The 22,163-nt window shown below is 36.7% G+C and overlaps 2 protein-coding genes across 2 annotated transcripts; one reads left to right on the forward strand and one right to left on the reverse strand.

Moving 5' to 3' along the window:
• Nucleotides 1-1,766: 1,766 nt before the first annotated feature.
• On the reverse strand, nucleotides 1,767-6,913 carry LOC113762828 (leucine-rich repeat receptor-like serine/threonine-protein kinase BAM3). The gene is made up of 2 exons (XM_027306446.1): nucleotides 4,047-6,913; nucleotides 1,767-2,468 (listed from the first exon to the last, which is right to left on the reverse strand). Exons 1-2 carry the CDS (start codon nucleotides 6,613-6,615, stop codon nucleotides 2,002-2,004), a joined length of 3,036 nt encoding a protein of 1,011 aa, XP_027162247.1. The 5' UTR covers nucleotides 6,616-6,913; the 3' UTR covers nucleotides 1,767-2,001.
• Nucleotides 6,914-17,746: 10,833 nt separating this feature from the next.
• Nucleotides 17,747-21,385, forward strand: LOC113761722 (60S ribosomal protein L3-like). Its single transcript, XM_027304828.1, has 6 exons — nucleotides 17,747-17,817; nucleotides 18,828-18,929; nucleotides 19,747-19,857; nucleotides 19,938-20,242; nucleotides 20,386-20,795; nucleotides 20,931-21,385. The coding sequence occupies exons 2-6, from the start codon at nucleotides 18,845-18,847 to the stop codon at nucleotides 21,187-21,189; spliced, it is 1,170 nt and encodes a 389-aa protein (XP_027160629.1). The 5' UTR covers nucleotides 17,747-17,817; nucleotides 18,828-18,844; the 3' UTR covers nucleotides 21,190-21,385.
• The last annotated feature ends 778 nt before the right edge of the window (nucleotides 21,386-22,163 follow it).

A 22,163-nucleotide genomic window follows, 5' to 3' on the forward strand; every position in this document is an offset into this window, starting at 1 on the left:
GTACGGGCAACGTAACGAATCAGGTTCACCTCATTTACATCTTTTCAGCTTAATGGTCATTATGGTTTAAATTGCAAAATAATCGAGTCGCCCGTGATTAATTTGAATTCAAATTCGATTCGAGTTCGATTAACATCGAATTCGAGTTGAGTTCGAACTGATCAAGTCAAACTTGATTTTAAAAATATTCATCTCGTTAACTCGCAAGTTGGTTCGATTATGTATACATTTATTTTTTATTTTAATTGTAAAATTACATATATATATTTTTCATATTTTATGATTTGTTAAGAAATTTATTATTTTATTTATTTTTTAAAAAATAAAAATATTTATTTTTTTATTTTTTTAACTTTGAACTTTAAATTTTGAATTCATCGATCTTGAACTCAAGTTTGAATTTCATAAAACTAAGTTGAAACTTATCAATTAGACCAAATTTCGACTCGACTCGTTTGCACCCCTATTATGGATTCAATAGAGTGATAATAACAAGGTAAAAGAGATTATGAGTAGCATGTTTTAATTCAAAACCTTTGAAAAACAAAATGGGTTTCGTACAATACAGATGGAATGGAAGTCCAATAGGAAGAGTGTACGTTCAAATTCTCCATTTTGTTCTTTTCCCATTGCAAGGTTTAAAGTCTCCTTTAAAAATGCTATATTCATACTGTTACATCTTAAAACTACTTGTTCCATGATGAATTTTATGCCAACTAATTTTAGTCCTTGTACAAGATGTAAAATAGTCTTTCTTACAATTTTTTTTAAACTTTCACTTACAGTGGGCTTGGATGGGAAAAAAAACTATAGAAAATAAAGGATTTTGCTAGAAATATTACAAATCATTTATGTGTAAGTCTTTTGAGTGAAAGAAAAGAAAATAAATGGAAGGTTTTGTATCATATTTTTTAATGATCCACAATATTTTCCTGAAATGAAAGGAGAGGAAAACTTAAAACACTTGTACAACTGCTTACGAAGTATCATATTTGTCCCTCAAACATTATATATATTAAAAAAAGGGCATGGATAATTTAGTAAAAGGCTAAAATGAATGATATTTTCCTTTCAAAACTCCCAAACAACACAACGAGAGTTTATATTCTCTTCTCTTCTCTTCCAACTTTCTCACATTTTTTTCTATCATAAACTCCCATACTAGTCATTATCGTCTTTCATCATAATTTCTTTATATTTTTAAAATTTTTATCAGCTTTTTTTTTAATATGATAGGCCCGTAAGAATGAGTAAAAAAGAGGCATGGAACGAAAAAAAAAACCGAAAAATTAATAAATAAAGGCATTCATCAGCCCATCTTTCCAAGTCCATTCTGTTAACGCCTGACTTTCTTTCCTCTAAGTTTCTTGGGCTCCATTGGTTGACCAATTGAGCCCAAATGCTAGATTCTAATGCACCCCTTGTGTTGGCCCGCAGCGTACCACAGCCTAATATGAGTGTTTTTCGAGTGAATTGGGGCCCCAAAATAGGGAAAGTAATATTTGTCCTCCCGATCTAATCTCACTAAAAATATAGCCCTCATGGAGTATTGGAAGCTAATTGAAGAGTGTAACTATCTCTCTTATTAAAAATCTATCCTCAATCGTGTCCATCACTATAAACCTCATAAAAAAATTATATTTTGAAATGTATATTTATAGCGCGAATACGTCATTAAACTCAGTAAACACTCAACGGTAAGGAACACAAATCTCTTTCAATTAAATAAAATGCAATATTTGTATATATATATATATATAGTATGTTACAAGAGGTTGGAATAACATGATGGCCATTTAATTAAGATCACAAAATATCTCTACATGAGGAAACTACCTAGTACCTACCTAACAACTATCGAGATTATTCCCATGTACTCTCTTCTGGTCACCAAATCTCCTATGATCACTAAAAAGAGAAGAACAAACTCGTAACAAAATCAACCCATGTTACCAAAAAACCTTAAAACAGGGGGGAAAAAAAAGGTCAGAAGATTTTTCGTCAAACTAAAGTCTCCTGTCGAAATTTTGGGCAGGTTTGGTGGTCTTTCTCTTTGAGATTAGGATTCTTTTGGCGCTGCGGAAAAGTGATTAGTGAAGAAGAAGAGGAAGAAGAAGAAGATTGAGTGCGATAATCAGGGGTGGATGAAAATTGGCGAGGAAATTCTGAGAGCATCTGAACAACTTCTCTCATGGTGGGACGTTCAACGCTGTTTTCTTGAACGCAGAGCATGGCAATGAAGAACAAATGCATGGCTTCATCTTTTGGCACTGCGGTCGAGAGTCTCGGATCAACGATGCCGTCGACTTCTTCTCTTCTGCAATTGGTTGATCTTCTGGCCCATTGCACAATATCTACGCCTTCGCCAAAATCACCCACCGGACGACGCCCGGTGATCAGCTCAAGCAGCACCACCCCGAAGCTGTACACATCGCTCTTCTCATCCACTTTCAACGTGTATGCATATTCTGCAGCAAAATCAATATATCATGGGATGACCACATTATGTTTAGAAACAACAAATTAAAGCCACCTCCCTCCCAACTCCTCCCAAGTCCCAACTAAAAAAAAAAAAAGAAAAAGAGATAGTATAACCTACTTCAGCTCTAATCTTTCCTTGCAACTTATTCAAATTTTATTATTATACGAATAAAAATGTAAAACACTTGATATAGATGAAATAAAATCTTTTAACTTGCTTGAATTTCTTTTCGACCCTCTATAGCCAATTCACCTCTTATTTGACGTTCGTTCGTGCTAGAAAATGCAACTTTTCTCAAATAATTTCCTGGCAAATGACGAATGTGTTTGGATGGCAGACATATTTTAAAAAAAAAAAGACACTATAGTACTATTTTTTTTATACGACGTATATAAAATAAAAAAATAATTAAAAAATATATTTGTGACATAATTTAAAAGAAATTTACAAATAAACCACTACTTGCCACGGTATTTATCCTAACAACTATGCCCTTCACCAGACAAACATAATGAAATCATCTTGAAAAGAGTAAATATCACGTCTCTTACAAACACTTTGATATGGAACTAACATGTGATGATAGGTGTTGGGATGTTACCACTAGCGCCAAAAAATAAAATAAAATAAAAAAATCAGTGTTAGAAGTTGTGGGGACGATATGAGGTAGTGATGTATACTTGACGCCGACGCCGAAAAAAGGATGTGCTGTGGATATAGCTTTCACGACATACGACGCTGTATTGATCTCTTTTGGTCAGACACATCACATTGACCCATTGATTTACGTTACGGATCATCCAAAGCACAAATACTTGGACCCCACTGACCACCTCCGGCACAGAATTAAGCGTCGGTGTCCGCATTGGTCTCGTAATCCCAGTCCTCCTGATCCCTGATTCGACCCGATTACCCAAAAAATTCTCTCACAACCTCACACATAATCTGTCACGGCTGCCTTTCCACCTCTGCCTTTAGCTAATCAAGTTCGCACACCATTTCTTAATTTAGACTTATTAGGGAGCACTTGGCTTCTTTAGTTTTTTTTTTTTTATTTAAAAAAAAACCCAACAAAAATGGTTTGTTAGGTCAGTGGATTATTAGAAAATATTTATTTACTTGCATAATCGACACATTTTTCAACCATCATTTTATTTTAAACGCATTCCATCAAAAAAGTTGCTATAATAGTAGAAGCTGGAAGTTTTCAATAGATTACTGGGCATATTTCTTTTCAATAATGATTAGTAATATTATTTATAAAGGTTTTTTTCTAATGGGTATATATACACATAAAATTTCAGATAACCTACGGTGTATATATATATACTAATAATTATTATCCTATCTTATATTTATCGAACATCTGAATTATATCTTAGCGAGTGCCTAATAGGCACCCGATAGGTCGAACCCATTTTTGAAAGGTAATTTACAAGGAACTTAGACGGATCAAATATGAGCCTAAGCTGGATACTAATTGAGGCAAATTTCGTTAAGCCATTCTAAGAAAGAGGGTTATCATGAGATGATCAAGTGATGAAGATTTATGGGACGTACGTACCTGGGGCAATGTAACCATAGGACCCCGCAATTGCTGACATGCACTCGGAAGCACCGCCATCCGCCAAGAATTTGGCCAGCCCAAAATCAGCAACATGAGCTTCAAAGCTCGAATTCAACAATATGTTGTTGGATTTCACGTCACGATGAACAATCAAAGGGAAGCAATCATGATGAAGATAGCACAGCCCTTTTGCAGCTTCTAGAGCAATTTTGTACCGCAGCTGCCACCCCAAAAACCCACCTTTTTTACCGTGCAATGCTTCTCCTAAGCTTCCATTTCTCATGTACTCGTACACCAGCAGATTTGTTTCCTTGTTTGAGCAAAAGGCAAGGAGTCTTACAATGTACCTGTGACGAATGTTACCCAAGGTTCGAATTTCGGCCCTAAAGCCGTGATCATGGGTGTTATTGTTCAAGCTGAGAAGCTTCTTAACTGCAATTTCCACCCCATTTGGCATTTTGCCATGGTAGACTATGCCGGCACCTCCTCTGCCTATCACATTGCCATCTTTCACACATTCCAGGACGTCGGCAACAGTGAAATCCAGAGTTTGGAAGGCTGTCATTTTCCATGAATTTGAGCCATTTTTCTTGAACGACTTGGCCTTGATTATGGCTGCAGTTGCGAAGACTAGTGAACAGATTAATAAGCCGAGGGCGAAGATTAGCTTGAATTCGCCATGAGACTTCCCTGTTGGACTTGTTACTGGGGTGGCATTGCAAGGATTGTTCAGCAAGGATCCACAGAGTTGAGGGTTTCCCGCAAATGAAGAAGCATTGAAGAATGCAAATTGGCCTGATTCGGGCAGCTTTCCAGAAAGATCATTGAAGGAAAAATCTGCAGTGGTGAGACTTTTCATCGAACCAATTGATTTCGGGATTGCCTCAGTCAAGTGGTTCCTTGATACATTCAAGTAGTTTAAGATTCTTATGCTTGAGATTTGGGCTGGAATTGAGCCAGACAGGTTGTTCTGGCTCAGGTCTAGATACGTTAGGTGAAGGCAATTACCAATTTCAGCTGGGATTTCTCCAGAAAGAGCATTTGCACTGAGGTCAAGCTTCACTACTTCTTGAAGTCCACCTATAGCAGGAGGTATTGGACCAGAAAATTTGTTTCCACCTAATGAAAGGATTTGGAGGGAAGAAAAACTGGCAATAGAAAATGGTAACAAACCTGAAAGCTGATTGTTTGCGAGATTCAATTGAGCTAATTTAGTTGGGTTTGATGCATTGTCGCCCTTTTCAATTAAGGTTCCAGACAACAAATTATTTTGCAACTCGAGCAAGTTTAAATCGGGCAAGTAAATGAGGCCATTTGGGATGCTACCATTAAAATAGTTCTGTCCTAACCTGACTCTAACAAGGCTCGAACATGTTCCCAAGCCTTCTGGAATTGACCCAAAGAGAAAATTTTTGAAAAGAATCAAGATTCTAAGCTGTTTTGAGGCACACAAGTTTTGGGGGATGATACCAGTTAGCTTGTTTGAGGACAGGTCCAGCTCTTGAAGCTTCCGGTTTTGGCCTAGATTGTCTGGAATAGTGCCGGTAAAGTTGTTCTTCCAGAGATAAAGAACTTCCAGATTAGGATAGTCAGCAACAAAATCTGGTATCGAGCCATGCAATCTGTTCATGAAAAGATTCAGAAGCCGTAGCCGCCTGAGGTCAATGAGCTCGTATGGGATCTCCCCAACAAGTGCATTGCGAGAAAGATCAAGAGTGACCAGGCTTGTGAGGTTGCCTAATTGCTTTGGTATTGGACCAGATAGGGCATTGATGTCCAGAAAGAGAGTTTCAAGAGATTGCAAATTCCCTAACTGAGGAGGAATTGAACCATCCAATTCACAATTTGTAAGATCCAAAATGACCAGATTTTGCAGCTTCCCCAACTCTTTAGGAATACCACCCTCAAAGGCATTGAAGTAGCCCAGGTAAAGTACTTTCAAGTTAGTCAGATTGCCCAATTCACCAGGAATCCTACCTTGAAGATTATTTCCTGCAAGTTCTAAGTACTCTAATCCAATCATTTCGCCATACCTTGCTGGAATTTCACCGGAAAAATAATTTCCACCCAAATCTAAGTGCCTGAGGTTCTTCAAGCTCAGCACTCCAAGAGGAAGAGAAGCAGAGAAATTGTTATTGTAGGTATCGAACACTTGTAAATTGGCTAAAGATGAGTAGTTCCAGTCAAGATGTCCAATGAACTGATTGTTGGATATGTTCAGAGATCGCAGACTGCTCATATTCTCAATCTTGATTTCACCAGTGAAATTGTTGCCGTCAAGGTTGAGCTCCATCAGCTTGTCAAGGCTTGAAATAACAGGGGAAACAGAGCCATAAAGGTTCATGTTGGATATATTGAGAGCCACTACTCGTCCATGGAAGCATTTGATTCCTGTCCATGAACATAAAGAGTTCTGGTCAGAAGTGTTCCAAGTGTCAATGGCTGGATTGGAGAACTCGAATCCTTCTTTGAGAGTGACTAAAGCATGAAAATCAGTAAGAAGAGAAGAAGAAGAAACAGCAGTGCCTACAATAGAGAAGAGTGTCAGGTATAGGAATGGCACCATAGTTTTGCTGGAGAAATTCTTTTCAAGGAAAGTAATGAGTTTGGAAGGCCTTGGAGAAGAAACAAAGGATTTTAAGACTCAGGATTTTGGAAAAGTACGAATGGAAAGTTGAGGGAATCTGAGAAACCTCAAGTTTATACTGATTGAAAGAATCAAACATCTTGAGAGAAAGAGGCTTCAAAATCAAGGAAGAAGCTAAGCCCCCCCTTTTCTCCTCCTCAGCTTTTGCTTTTCTCTTCCAGTGAAGCGATTAAGATGATCAAAATTGGCTATAAATAACAGTAGTATATTTCTTGCAAGCTATGTAGCAAAGCCAAGAGGGGAAAGGAGAAGGAAAAGAAGGTTTTATTGTGAACTAAAGGAAGCGGCCGTTGGGTAACAGAAATTTAAAGTTCAGATTATGGGTAAAGTAAAGGTGATTCCCCCAGTGTATTTATATGACAAGAATACCCTTTAGCTTTAATCAAAGGATAGTCTTTATTTTGAGCAAGAGATGATGGAATTTCACTTTCAAAGTTCCAGTCATGGAGAATGATTAAGTTGGTCTCATACAAGTATTTTTCTGCTTTTCAAAGGCCAACAACAGTAGACTTTGATATTTCATTTTTTGAAAATAAAACTGAAAACAAAAGTGCAAAAGTGGGCATTGTAATCAATGCGTCATGCCACTGCTACAAAGCTATTTTGTGTCATTTTGACACAAATGTACGACATAAAGAAGAGATGCGCAGGTGAGAGAGACCAAGGTTGTTGGAATTTATGGGCAAATATGCATCCCCAACCTGCAGCTTCAATTCTACTTCTGCATGCTTGCTTAGTACTTGTGTATCAGCAAAATTATACCATCTTGGCGTCATTTTGGTGTTTGCAGTTTGTTGCGGTTTTCCAATTTGCGTGTTTATTGAGTACGAAATGCTTTCATCAAATTTGCCATAATAACCAATTCAAGAATTGTCAAATTGATCGTGTACCTTGTTGGTTAATATTATAGCAGGAATAAAGAATAAGTAGCAAAAGGAATCTGGACGTACAAAGCCCCCTAATTATGCTGTTCCTGCATGCTATTGAAATTTGCCTCCCTTCAAATACTTCTTGTACCTGCAAAAAAATCATACCAAATGCTGGCCTTTCAAGACTAGCTGTACAGCTAGGGATACTAGGATACTTAATAGCTTTAAGTTTCTAATAAAGAGAATCAATAAGGGTTTCCGTCGTGCAAAGATAGTTATTTCATATTTCATTAGGTGCACGATTCTTGTAAGATGATTTTGTATATATGTTCAAAAGTTCAGCCCTTCATCATCAACCACAATTAAAAGACAGAAAGAAAGAAAAAATAATAATAACGGTAGTAGTATTGCGTACAACTAAGAGATGGCATTGGAGGATGAATCCCTAATGATTCTGTCTTTGTATCAAATTGTTCGCATGGCACATGTACGGCACTGGATAGGAGCACTCAAGATAAGACTAGATTTGAGGACACAGTTTTGTGTACTTTGATGTCTGTGTATCTGATCATATACTATTACACTTACACATGCTTAATTTTCTATTACCAAATGTAATATTTTCTACTGCCTCAAGTACAATCAGGAGACAAATGCCTGCAACATTAACAGTAGATGTAAGACGTAAAAGATGATGATAATTAATATATCATTACCATGTTTTTTGAGGGAATGATCCGTAAATAATTACTGTGCAGAGAGTACTGTGGTCATGGGGCTGCATGGAAGAAGCAACCAGGAAAGCTTTTCTTCTTCTGCAGCCGCTGCTTTATTCCATTTTCTTTCTTTCTTGATCGCTTGCCCTACAGGTCTGGGACCAAGTCTCTATGTAATCTAATGTGTATTTGAGCTTTATTAGAAGATGGAATAGTCCTAAAGAGAGGGCTGAAAAGCAAAAGCAGAGCGAATACTTATTTTGCTTTTGATCATCTCCCCACTTGGAAAGAAAGAAAAAGAAAATCCATGATCCCTCACTTCACATGGAAAGGAGTGCTGGCCTGCTGGGCTGGCTCTCTTGTTGCGGTATTTAGTTGAACAGTGAAGACTCATCAGAGCTGAGAGACAGGCATGAGACACCCTAGCCTCCTTCTCTCTTAGAAAACAGAAAACAAAAAGAAAAAAGAAAATCCATGGCCCCAAATGCATGGAAAAGAGTGCTCTTGTTTACGTCTACGTGAATTCAATTCAATTGTACATATCTTTCTCTTTCTTAGTTGTGGCTTTTTCATTTTTTTTTTAGTATAGAAAGAATGTGGCTTGGCTCCACTTGTGTTTAAAAATTAAAACTCGTGTGGCAAGACTTGTGCATTACATGGGCAAGACGCAAGAGAGGCGCTTTTTTGAGGAGTCTCTGTCTGTCCACTGATACAGGAAGGTCTCTGAGGTCTCCCCTGTTTTGAAGGGTCATTTTCTTGTGGTCTTGCTGTAGCAAAAGCTCTCTCGTGAGCTGAAGTCCTTGTAATTTGTACGCAGCATGGGGAACTAGTTTTGGACTGATGTCTAAGAAGGTGGTATACCTTAGCCTTAAATCAAACCATCATCACTAGGCTTGCAAACAAGTCGAATCGAGTCGAACTGTGATCTAATCGAGTCTAATCTTGATTTAATTTTATCAAACTTGAGCTCGAGTTCGACGAGCTGACAATTTAAAGCTCGAGCTCGAAAAAGTAAGAAATAATTATTTTATTTTTTTAAAAAAATAAATAAAATAATAGTTTTTCGTAATAAATAATATAATATTAGAGATATATATATATATAATTTTACTATTAAAATAAATAAATAAATACATTTATATGCTCGAATTCGAGTTCAAGTTCGATTTGACCAGCTCGAACTCGATATTGATCGAGTTCAAATCGAATTTTGATTCGAGTCGCTCGCGAGAGGTTGGATTCATGTGCAGCCCTAATCATCACTGTGTGATGTGATGATTCCTTAGAAACCACTTAACTCAAGATTATGCAATTAACTGTGCCCTTGTGCTGCCTGTTTCTTTCAAGGGCTTGAGGAGGGGTTAAATTCCCACTTGGGCGGAGCTCCTTGAATTAATCCACACTTTTTTAAAAGGGGGTGATTAGCTCATGGCTGATTTACAAGTTTTCACTATGCCAGCCTTTTAACATTTGTCTTCTTAATCCCTTAAAGCTTTCGAGGCAATTCATTACTGGGTTGTCGGCACGACCCGCCGTCTCTAAACGATCATTGACGAGCCGATCCTTAACCCCGACAGGACGTTTCGAGGCAATTCAGTTATGCTACTTTTACGCTTTTTAGTTTTCACCGGTGAAATGTTGGAATCTGTCTTTAAGACAGACTAATTTCTAGCATGCAATCGTCCAAACACGTTAGTAACACTTGGGACTTGGTTAATACGTACTATTATGCATTTCTGAGAGCCATCTGGTCGACTTAAAGAATCTCTCATGAACAGTATGAATCAGAACAGAAACTTTCTTGGTCAGAAAGCCCAGAGAAAATTGTCAGTCCTGTTCATGTGTGCATATATTTTGAAGGATTAATAAGGGGCTGAACCTGAAACATCAAAGGCAGGCAACTGCTGACACTTGAAGAGTTGGGATTATTTCCAATTCTTTTTTTTTTTGAGTTTAATTAATTCGGATCATATTCGCAAAGTTGCAGATTTTTGCTTGGGTTCCATCAAGACAAGAATCTGTGGATACACGTCAGATACAGTCAACGGGCAAACTGATGATGACCAATTATTAGATGCATCATTTCTTTGATCGGAAACAATAATGACTCGGGAATGAACAACTTGGCTCTCAATTTGGCCTGGTGCTCAAAGATAGATATCTTCATTACTGTTGCAGAGCCCTTTCTTCAGCAAAGAGCAAAATAATATGTTTGTCCTCTCGTCTGTGATCAGATGAGGTACGGTCCTAAAGTCTGTCCTTTTGCCTTTGTTTTCTCTGGCAGATGGAGATGTCCTTTTTCACTTTGTTACCCACCCATTCAATTTCAAGGCAGAGTTAGTTATCAATTTTGAGAGACTGATGCTGGAACCTCACTTGCACCATATGAAAAATGATTGGCTCCCCGTCCCCGGTGACATTCTACAGTTTTCTCTTTAATTCAAGTGGTCCCTCTCAACTCTCAAGTATGAAACTCTCGAGTGGGCTGATTCATTTTCACTTCCAATCAACCAGCCACGGGCAAAGCAGCAATCCTCCTCTCCTCTGATTGCAGGTCAAGGGTGCACATCTTGCATTTGCAATTAAATCAAACGATGTGTAGTAGCACACTCCTTTAATTTAGAGATGGGTTTTTATTCTTTTAACGCTTCGTAGTTTAATTGGACCCTCCTCTAATATTGGCTAGAGTCAGAGTAGTACGCAAATATTGCCGATCAACAAAAAAAAAAAAAAAAGAGATTTGCTTCAACGTAGTGGCCATTTACATAACTAAAAACTATATACGTGCCAATTCTTTCTCAATTCAAGAACTAAATTCTCGTTGTTATATGATTTCAAGGATGCAAGAGGGTTTATTTGTATGACTCTCAATTGTTACACATAATCCTAGAAAATCATAATGCTCAATTGAAAAAGAGAGGGGCTACTGTTGATTTGACCAAATAGAGCTCAATAGATGGATGAAAAAAAAACAAAAGGGAGCATGAGCGAGAAAGAAAAAGCTTAGGCATTCACATTTTGCCTCAGATGGGGAACTTTAGGCCTTTGAGGGATGCTCTATGAAGCTTTATCTTGGAAGAAGATGATTTTTTTTCCCTCTTTTTCTGAGGGATCAAAGAAGATCAACTAGTAAGTAGAAAGAAGAAAAAGAAAGGACAAAGCAAGCATCTTTAGAAGGTGGCCTGGCTTTCATTTCATTTCATTTAGAAGTTGGTCCGAAAACAAAACCAACACCCTCCCCTGCCTTCCAACAGAGATCAAGAGGCCTTCAAATACTTGGGATTTTTCAGTTTTTTTGGATGTTTGAAAATCCCTAGCACAGTATAAGAAAAAAAAATGTAATTAATATGTGATAATAACAAACGAGTAAATCTTATATACACTGACAGCGTATTCATTATCACCGTTTGATTCATGACGTATGTGCAAAAGTTAAATTTTAAATTTAAATTTTACACAATTGTCATTCATCAAACGCTGACATGTATACACTGTTAGTGTAGGAAAGATTAATCCACAACAACAATAAGGTGTCACGGAATTTCACAATCTCATAACGTGCTAAAAAAAATCTAGTGATGATTGATGTACGTACACATAAGGCTAATCTTTGAACCGTTCACATCTAACTCATTTTGCAAGTCGTTTTCTTCTCCACTCCAAAATAGCCACGCTCCCGTTTGCAGGTCCGCAAGTGCGATCCTTCTCTCTCGCACCCACGGATTTATATGCCTCTAGGGGCCAATCGGGGTCCCGGAAATCCTCCAATGTCCAGCTTCTTTTCTGGGGCTGCCTCTGGTGTCCTGTCCTGTTTTTTTTTGCATTAACTTTTTTGTTAATTTCCCAGAAACCTAGTAAGAGTTGGTCTAGTTCCACATTTCACCCACTTTTTGCTTTTATTAATTTTAGATATATATATATATATGAAACTTACCTTTTTTAATTTTTGCTTTTAAAAGGCACAAGTTTACTAATTATATACTACAAAATTAAAGTAACCTAGAAGCACAAATTTTCCCACAAAGATAATTGAACTATAGGGTAAATGGTAGTAAACCACCTTAACGTTTGGTCCAAAATATAACAATTCAGAAATTGGTTGAAATTGATGTGTGCCATAACTTGAATGCTGTAGCTTAACTTCCTCTAGCGAGAGAAAAAAAAAATTAAAAATTAAAAGAAAAGAAAAAGCTAGCGTAACCATACAAGGGAATAAAAGTGCTGTAAAATTAGGATCAAAAGTTCAAGCATCATAATTTTGTTGACAGAATAAAGTGAATCCTTTAACTTAAATATACCACAAGGAGTCCTCATATGTATGATTGACGTTGCCACTGGTAAGGATGGCGAATTTCAATGGTAGCAATGAAGCCAAACAACGTATCCCTACTTGTAGTATTAATTAATCGACATGATATATAATTATCATCACAAATCTCCAGTTTACAACTTTAGTTGATTCATATTTAAGATAAATTAGAAGGATATTTGAGATAAATTAAGAAGCTATACTAAGATCTAATCCACTGGATCGATCGCCTGAAGGATCCCATTCTCCCTTTTATTCATAACTTCTTTGTTTTTGGTTATTAGGGGGTGTGAATTTTGGAGTGACCAAAGCAAAAGCTTTTCTTGGAAGTCCACAATTTATCAAATGCAACTTGTGAGTATTTTTAGTTGACTTCAAGGGCGACTTTACAAAGTGGTGTTAATCTGAGTACATATGCATTTGGAGTTTTCAACCATAAATGCACCTCTTACTACTAAAAATTACTTGTATAACCAATAGAGCTACAAACGAACCGAGTTGCTCGCGACTGGCTCGAATCGAGTTTGAGTTGGCCAAATCGAACTCAAACTCGAGGTCAAGCTCCAAAATATTAAGCTCCGACTCGTGAGTTCGAGTATATATATATATATTTTTTTTTTATTTTTATTTTAATAGTAAAATTATATTTATATTCCTAATATTTTATTATTTATTATGAAAAAATTATTTTATTTATTTTTTTAAAAAATAAAATAATTATTTTTTATTTTTTCAAACTCGAACTTTAAATTGGTAGCTCGTCAAGCTAGAGTTCTAACTCGAATTTGAGCTTAATAAAGCTAAGTCAAGACTCGACTTGATTAAATCAAAACTCGACTCGACTCAACTTGTTTGCAACCCTAATGACCAAAAGACAACCACCAATTTCTATAGCGTAATTTGGAGAAGTAAACGTTGAGTGTGTTTGGATAGGAGATTATTTGGAATAATTTTTTTAAAAAAAATACCGTAGTACTTTTTTGATGTAATGTATGTAAAATAAAAAAATAATTGAAAAATCTGTTGATGATGCAAGTAAATCAGTATGTAAATAAGATATAAATAAAGTGCAATCCAAACAGAGTTAAGTTGTTAGTATCATATTCTGCGGTGCTTGTCTAAGTTCTTCTAACTTGTTAGCTCTCAAACCACGCAAAATACAGAAAAGTTGCATTCTCCCGTAGCTACTAGGAGCCTTTAACATTCAAATGAGATGCTGAAATCACAATCCGAATATTTTACTATTAAAAAGAGAAGAATTTTTATTAACTTTGCCATTGATCACACTGGCTCCTGCTTTTGATAAATATAAAAGGGCTTTGCATTCTTCATCTAAGTTCTATTAATCTTGCTTTTAATTCAATAGTTATAAAGAAGTTTGTTTGTTTAACCTAGATTAATGAAATGTCTCATTGCCTCCGATTTCTTTTTCTCTACTTTGTTTTGCTCTTTGTATTTATCCCCAACCCCCCCCCCCCCTCTTCCCCAAAAAAAAAAATATAAGTAAAAGACATCATTCGTCCAGCCTGATACTGATCAACATTACCAACTTGTGTTGACTCATTAATAAGATTATATCGGTGAACGATCTATAAGAACTCTCATAAATAACTTATGATTTCGGGGATATACTCCTACTTGTAATGGTGATCGAAATCGAACTCATCCAAAATATTTTGTATATAAAATAAAAAATCACGATCAGCATACCATGCAAAAGAAGGGCAAGATGGATTAATGAGAAAGCATATTGCATGTCCATGTCAAGGAACCTAGCTTGCTATGTACATTTAGGTCCGCGCCTATACATTGATTTGTCTGTACAATTATTGTTTATACATCTCCAATTTGACAAATATTATGGCATTGACCATAAATCTGTGGGGTTGGTCACTCCTGGCATTGGTGGAAATCCAAGTCATGTTCGAATGGGCTTTGTCCACCCTCTCCATCTTTTTGAGCATCATTGTCACTCATTGCTCCCACAAACATGCTTTCTAAATCAAGAATTCTCTCATTCAGTGTTCATCCCCATTTCCCGACCTAGCCAAAGCATATATTCACCCCCCCCAATTCTCGCCTGAGTTACTCTTTTTGTCCAAAGTTGTGAGCCATCCCTTTCGTAGCTATACGTGAAAGATAATGCTTAGATACTAGCTAGCAAGCTTTCATGATGTCCTCGAAGGTTTTTTAATTGGGGGGGCACCTCTTTAAAGTACTATTTTGTATTTTCACAATGCGGAGAGAATGCAATCAGATCTAGCCAAAGCCATTTCTTTGGTTACATATGGTTATCTAGTGTTCAAAGTTGGATCAAACAAATCAAATCAGTCAAATTGGCAACTGCGTACAATTAAGCGGACTAATTAAATTGATCACATATCACATTGCCATGACAAAAACTATTTCCATAATTGCTTTGATTACTGAGAAGAAAACAAGAAACACTTCATCTCTACGCCCATGCCCAGTCTCGCACACAAATAAATTCGCATTTTCTTTCATTTTTAGCTGGATAGAGTTAAAGCAAAACCTAAAGTAGAAAGTAAGCTTCATGATGCTGAACCCTTATCCTATTTGGGCTCTTTATGCTTTCTTTCTTGTGACTTTACTGGAGGGTTTGAGTTGGCGTGTCAGAAAGACTCAAAACAGCTAAACTAGGATCATGAACTTTTATTTTATATACACGATGAGATCTAATTCTAAAAGACAGGACCACTCAGGATGCTAGAATTATGGGTCATTTCATACTTTTAGATTGGGTTTGGGATTTCGATAGCCAGTATTTGGGAATGAGAAATTCTTCAGTATCGGGGCGATGATACTGAAAATGAGTGTCCACTTACTTAACTGACTTAAGTATTGGTACAGTCCCCCTATTTGATCCTCCGACTAAAATGACAACGGAATAAGAATTTGTTAAACCAAACAAGAATGTAGGAATAAGATACATCGATTCCATTCTGGGATTTTGAATTTTGATTCCAGTTCCACTTCCCCAGTAGGAAATCAATTGACCTTGTTATTATTTTCTGTTACCTAAAAAAGGTTAATTTTGTTGACGTTGTACGTGCTTTTGGCTTTGCCACAATTGCAAGCATCTGCCATGTCGTTTCTGAAATTCAATGGCCTCACGGTCGGCCATCATGTTTGCTTGCCTTAGAATTTTGGACTCTGTTCCTGTAGCCTAAATTTGGAATTTCAAGCACATTATGCGTGCGTCTAATAAAGCTGAAATCTAAAAATTAAAGTTTCAAATCTGAAATTTAAAATCTGAATCCATTAAATTATTGAATTGTTAATTATTAAATATAATACATTTGAGTGCATATCACATTCTGTGATAAGTGAATAGTTTATCACTTAATTTTGGGAGCAAGTTTTGCCTAAGAAATTTAACGCCACTTAATTATTTCAGATGTTCAATTTTTTATTATCAAACGATCTGAATATGTTAACATCTGAATCCATTAATTTTAAGTGTTGAATTGAGTTATCAAACATGACTTTTATGTCAACTTCTAAGATTATTTTAGGCAGTAATATAGCATGCAAATCAAATGCAAGTTTGAAAGTCTTGACCCTATTTGGATTACGGGGTTTAGCAGAAAAATTATCTCGATATATTTTTCAATTACTTTTTATTTCACATACATCACATTGCTATCGTATATTTTTCTACAAAAATTCTAAAAACTTGCAATCCAACAAGGCCGGTCTGTCAAAAACCCGTTATGGGCCCTATAATGTATTGGGCTCGAAAAATCAAAACAACTGTTGGGCTGCAAGTTCAAACAGAGTCTTACTTGCATTCAATTAAAAGTTTGAAACTCCAAATATGGAGCCCATTTGGTTAGCTGCCTTTAGTCTTGCTTTTGCATACTTTTATTTGTAGCTGGCATTTCATGTTGCCCTTGCCATTGCAAACGCTTTGTGTATTGCTAACTTGCTGTGTTCGTGTAAGCAAAATGTTCAATAAATACATCAGTGCATTTTGGCGTAGCATTTAACAAATAATTATGTGTGCATGCACGATGATTAGGGTGCCACAAGAATCTACTTAATTTTTGTGTGCATATACTCCTCACCTGTTATCTAAGGCCAATTTTTGGTATAGCATTTTGGTGTATGGAAGTATCTTATCTAAGAGACAAATGTTACACTACAATCACTTCACTTGGCAACAACCAGGAAAGTAGTGAAGAAACAAAGGCCTTGTTTGATAATTCAATTTAGTACTTAAATTTAATAAATTTAGATCTAAACATGTTCAGATTCGTTTGATAATAAAAAATTGAATATTTAAATTAATTAAATGACACTAATTTTTTTTAGGCAAAACTTGCTTCCAAAAATAATTGATGCGCTATTCACTTGTTAGTTAATGTGATATACACTCAAATGCATCATATTAGTACTTAAAAATTTAATAACTTAATAGATTTAAATTTCAGATTTCAGATTTCGATTTTCAAATTTCAATTTTATCAAACGCACCCTAAGAATTGGTTTTTGAAAATTTTGTAATATTTTGCCAATAAACACCTAAAGGGAGCTTATATGTGCATTGCATAAGCATATTGTCAGATTGGTAATCTTTGCATGTTAAAATCCTAAAGTCTAGAAGTGAGTCAGGTTTCTCGTTATACGACAAAAGTTAATACAAATCTCACGACGTGACAAAAGTTAATATAAGTATGTGAGAAACGATTTTCATAAACATTTTAAAAAATACAGACCGTGCTTTGTTTTTGTTGTAGAAATTGGAAGCTTTACTCCTCAAAGGAAAGAGAAAATAATTTCTCAAAGGACTAAAAAGAGCAAGAATTGTTCAAAGAATTATCAGAAAGGATTGGGGTACCAAGGGCAAGGTATTCTCCAACAACTGGAAAAAAGGGCAGAACGAAAGAAAAAGGAAGAAAGGCATACGACAACCGGCCTATGTTATTGGCCCATTATTATCAACTTAAGTAACTCCTTCAAAGAGGCCCATTAGAGAATAAAATTATAACCACTCAAACCAAACCCTAAAACATTTTTATATCCAACGGCTAATATCAAGCATCTGCTGTTCTCATTTAATCACTGCCGTCAGATAATATCTTAACCCTCTATAAATTCCCTAACAAAAAGAAAACTTCCCCTCGAGTCTAGGTTTACTGCAGTCTGATAGTATTCCATCTGCGGGTCAGCTCATTTTTCTCTCATACGCTTCTCTTCCGTCGAGGTAATATTGTTCGATTTTATAGCGAAAAATTGGCGTAATCTAAATCTCTTAAAATTCATCTGCTTTTTATCTGTCTGCTAGAAAACCGAAAAGCTAAAAGAATTTTAAAAAATTGGAGCACTTGCAGCATGTTAAATTTTGCTTTTATTTGAACTATTTTTCTTTAATTTTGCTGAAAAAACATAGAATTCTAGCTTCAGTTTATATTTGTTTTTGCATTTCTGCTAGTGTTATTATTAGTGAATGCAGATCCTATGCTTACAAGGTTCTGATTTGTGTGGTCGCGATAATTAAGCTTTCATTATGTAGTAGTTATTTTCAATATTGCTATTTTTTTTCTAATTTAATGATTTTTTTAAATCCATAACTTGTTTTTATATACTAATTTACTGCTATGTTGTTTAAGTTTAAAGTTTATGGTAGCTATAATGATTTTGAAAATTCTAATTAGAAAATGATTTTGAAAGAGTAAATACAAGTGCCTTGGGGGCGGTGAACATGTTTGGCATTGGCCTTTTCCAGGCATTGATTGGAATGTACTCCCTCTGGAATGAGTAATCAAGGCTGGAGTCTCAAAAAGGCTCTTTTGCCAATGCCCCAAAAAAATTTTTGGGGTTTTTGGGAAGAAATACCAATGAGCTTGAGAATTGGCATACAGAATCATGGTGCCATAGGCCTTTGGTCTGGGAGCATTTCTATTCATTTGCTGGAGATGATGATCATTGTCGCATGTTTGCTTTTGCTGCTTATAGCACTTTTGCTTACGTAATTTTTTTAACCTCCCTAGAAATTGCTAGTTTGTTGCTACATGGAAAATTGGATATTTTGTTTGGTAAATATAGAGTATTATACTAAACTAAGATTTACAACATTTTAAAAGTAGCAAGCTTGGTTTTACTAGATTTTTGCCCCATTTAAACTCAAGGAGCTAAAATTTTGCGTAATTTATCGTTGGAGGGATAATCCTTCCAGGTTGGGAGAAATAATATTGAGGGCCTTGAGTTTTGCAGAGTTACTAGAAGGAAGGATGTCGCATCGCAAATTTGAACACCCAAGGCATGGTTCTTTGGGATTTCTCCCCAGAAAACGAGCATCGCGCCACCGAGGAAAAGGTTTTAGCAAAACTTTATAATTGCTTGACATATATTGATTGCTTCTATGATTGACAATCAGACTGGTTTGTGTTTCTTGTACATGTGGCGTCTTTTCCATGCTTGTTTAGCCAATTGCAGAATGTGTCCTATGATTACAAATCTGATGTTTATCAATGTTCTTGTGTATTTCAAGATGCGTGTTAATTTACAACTGTGCTCTAGGTGTTTTCAGTGCCAGAGTTCTTGATGATACTAGAAATCTGTCCTCTTGACTTTTCAGTTGTAATTAGAACTAGACTACTATGAAACTTTTTCTTCTCCACTTCTATGCCTTGCACATTGTAGGTTTTCCATGTTGAGAATCCTGTAGTCTTCCTGAGACCAATATGATTCTGATTTGTATGACCTCTTGGAGCCGGGAGCTGGCCTTTTCCAATGTAATTCTCTATGTTGTGTCTGATTTGCAAATTTGCTGTTGGTACCTGTTCAATCATCCCTGGGGATAAGTGTTTCTGCTACACCTGAGTGTCAGATATGGAGGCATTACCCTAGTTTTGTTTTATATTTTTTGCTGAACTTCTTCCTCTTTGCTTTTGGGCTGCTTGGTTTGACTTGTGAGTGTTAAGCTTAGCATGCTTTGTTGGTTTGAGGTATACTTGTTATTATTTAAGCAGTCTGATTATTTTGTTTTCATGTTTGCTCATGAGCCATAATTGAATGGATGAAATTGCTAATAAGTTGGATTGCATACTGTCTCCTTATTCAGCTATTTGAGTCTTATTATTGGTGGTTTTGCAATTAGGTTCTGATATTATTCTGTTTGTTGATTATGCAGTGAAGGCGTTCCCCAAAGATGATACCACAAAACCTTGTAGGTTGACTGCTTTTGTTGGGTATAAAGCTGGGATGACTCATATTGTTAGAGAAGTTGAAAAACCTGGGTCAAGTTAGTTTCTCTTTTTCAACTCGGTTTTGAATTTTAATTAGAACGTTGCTTGTTGCCTTACATTATACTCGTTCATCCAGAACTGCATAAGAAGGAGACTTGTGAAGCAGTGACGGTGATTGAAACACCACCTATGATTGTTGTTGGTGTTGTTGGTTATGTCAAGACGCCCCGTGGTCTCCGCTGTCTGAACAGCGTCTGGGCTCAGCATCTCAGTGAGGAAGTAAAAAGGAGATTCTACAAAAATTGGTGCAAGTCCAAAAAGAAGGCTTTCACCAAGTATTCAAAGAAGTATGAGACTGAAGAAGGTAAAAAAGATATTCATGCTCAGCTGGAAAAGATGAAGAAGTACTGTTGTGTTATTCGGGTGTTGGCTCATACTCAGGTAAATCATTCTGACCTGCACTGGCCGTTTTCCCTGTGTTACTGTACTTTGCTTCCTGCTGCAGCCTTTTCATTTTGAATGTCTTTTGGGCTTCCCTTGTTTCTTCCTGGGAAATGGTCTAACGGAGAAATGTTACTTTGCAGATCCGAAAGATGAAGGGTCTAAAGCAGAAGAAAGCCCATGTGATGGAGATTCAGGTCAATGGTGGGGATGTTGCCAAGAAGGTTGACTATGCTTATAGCTTCTTTGAAAAGCAGATTCCAGTGGATGCTGTTTTCCGGAAAGATGAGATGATTGATGTAATTGGGGTAACCAAAGGTAAGGGCTATGAGGGTGTAGTGACCCGCTGGGGTGTGACCCGCCTCCCTCGTAAGACTCACCGTGGTCTTCGCAAGGTTGCCTGCATTGGTGCCTGGCACCCAGCAAGGGTTTCTTTTACAGTTGCTAGAGCCGGGCAAAATGGTTACCACCACCGCACAGAGATGAACAAGAAAATTTACAGATTGGGGAAAGCTGGTCAGGAGTCTCATACTGCTATCACGGAATTTGACAGGTTAGATGATGGTTTGCGTTGTACATCGATGCCTGACTGTGTCTAATTTGCCGAAAAATATGCGTATTGAACCCCACATTATTTCCAGCCGTTTTATTCCTGTAAATAATTTGCTGATGCAATCTTCATTTGTAGGACTGAGAAGGAAATCACTCCAATGGGAGGTTTCCCACACTACGGTGTTGTCAAAGACGATTATCTGTTGCTAAAGGGTTGCTGCGTGGGGCCAAAGAAGCGTGTTGTGACTCTGAGGCAGTCGCTCTTGAACCAGACATCTCGGGTTGCATTGGAAGAGATCAAACTGAAGTTTGTTGACACATCATCGAAATTTGGCCATGGTCGCTTCCAGACAACCGAGGAGAAGGCCAAGTTCTATGGACGACTCAAAGCCTGAGAAGAGAGGAGATCTATTTATCCCAAATTTGTTAGAGTAGGAGTTTGCGTTCTGCAGTAGGAAGTTTTTTTGGTTATCACTTTTTTATCATTTCATCCTGTATTTGTTTTGTTGGCCGACTTCTCCATTCGCCGCATCCTTAATGACTGAATGGTTCCAATAAGCGGATGCTCGACTCTTCAAATGCTGACTTAAATTTACAGGCTTTTGCATAAAGAGTGGGATTCTGACTAGTTGGACGGACGGACAAATAAAAAAAAAAAAACTTTGTCACGTGGTGTTTTGTGATTGAAGCCTTTTGCTTTTAAGGAGCCATGTGTATTTTAGCGTCCCAAATTTCCAGTTTCTAACACATTTTGAGGTCGGACCTTGCAAAAGTTATATTGTAGAAAAGCAGCTGGCTGTTGTTTCATGAACAATAATCAATTTTGAGAGAGAGTGTCAGTCACATGTGCAGTTGGTTTTTCACACATTTTGAGGATAAAGAGCGAACAGTAACTGCCTACTGAAAAATATATTATAATGCATCCTGAAACCTAGCTTATGTACATATAGTATGACTGAGATTGTGAAGAATGGTCAAAAACATATATAATTTGCCGCTTCTCAAGTTTCAAGAACATCCAGAGGATCTTAAAAAGGGGGGGAAATCACACACGTGAATGTATGGGCCACAAGGCTTATGTATGTCTTCATAATAACTCCAATTCCATCATCATAAAACTGAAGACCAACTTACTAATAATAATTAGAAAACTTGAATCTGAAACCTTTCCGCGGCTGGCGAACACTCAGCAGATTAATTTGGTGATGATAATCTCTAGTTTCTCATCAATTAGTAGTTTTTACCTTCTACATCACACGTGGTCTACTTCATAATGCGATGATATTTTGATAAGCACTATCTATGCAATATGCATGCATGTTTAATTAAGAACAAAAGCCCTGACTCACTCTTCAATCTAATTTCCAGT

The sequence above is a fragment of the Coffea eugenioides genome, chromosome 2 (assembly GCF_003713205.1).
Source record: "Coffea eugenioides isolate CCC68of chromosome 2, Ceug_1.0, whole genome shotgun sequence".
Lineage (NCBI taxonomy): Eukaryota > Viridiplantae > Streptophyta > Magnoliopsida > Gentianales > Rubiaceae > Coffea > Coffea eugenioides.

Excerpts from the sequence above, each read along its gene's own strand:
- LOC113761722 (XM_027304828.1), top strand. The coding sequence starts at position 18,845 with ATGTCGCATCGCAAATTTGAACACCCAAGGCATGGTTCTTTGGGATTT. Across the intron at positions 19,858-19,937 it reads AGTTGAAAAACCTGGGTCAA|AACTGCATAAGAAGGAGACT; the intron begins GTTAGTTTCTCT and ends TCGTTCATCCAG. Across the intron at positions 20,796-20,930 it reads GCTATCACGGAATTTGACAG|GACTGAGAAGGAAATCACTC; the intron begins GTTAGATGATGG and ends CTTCATTTGTAG.
- LOC113762828 (XM_027306446.1), bottom strand. The coding sequence starts at position 6,615 with ATGGTGCCATTCCTATACCTGACACTCTTCTCTATTGTAGGCACTGCT. Across the intron at positions 2,469-4,046 it reads CTATGGTTACATTGCCCCAG|AATATGCATACACGTTGAAA; the intron begins GTACGTACGTCC and ends ATTTTGCTGCAG.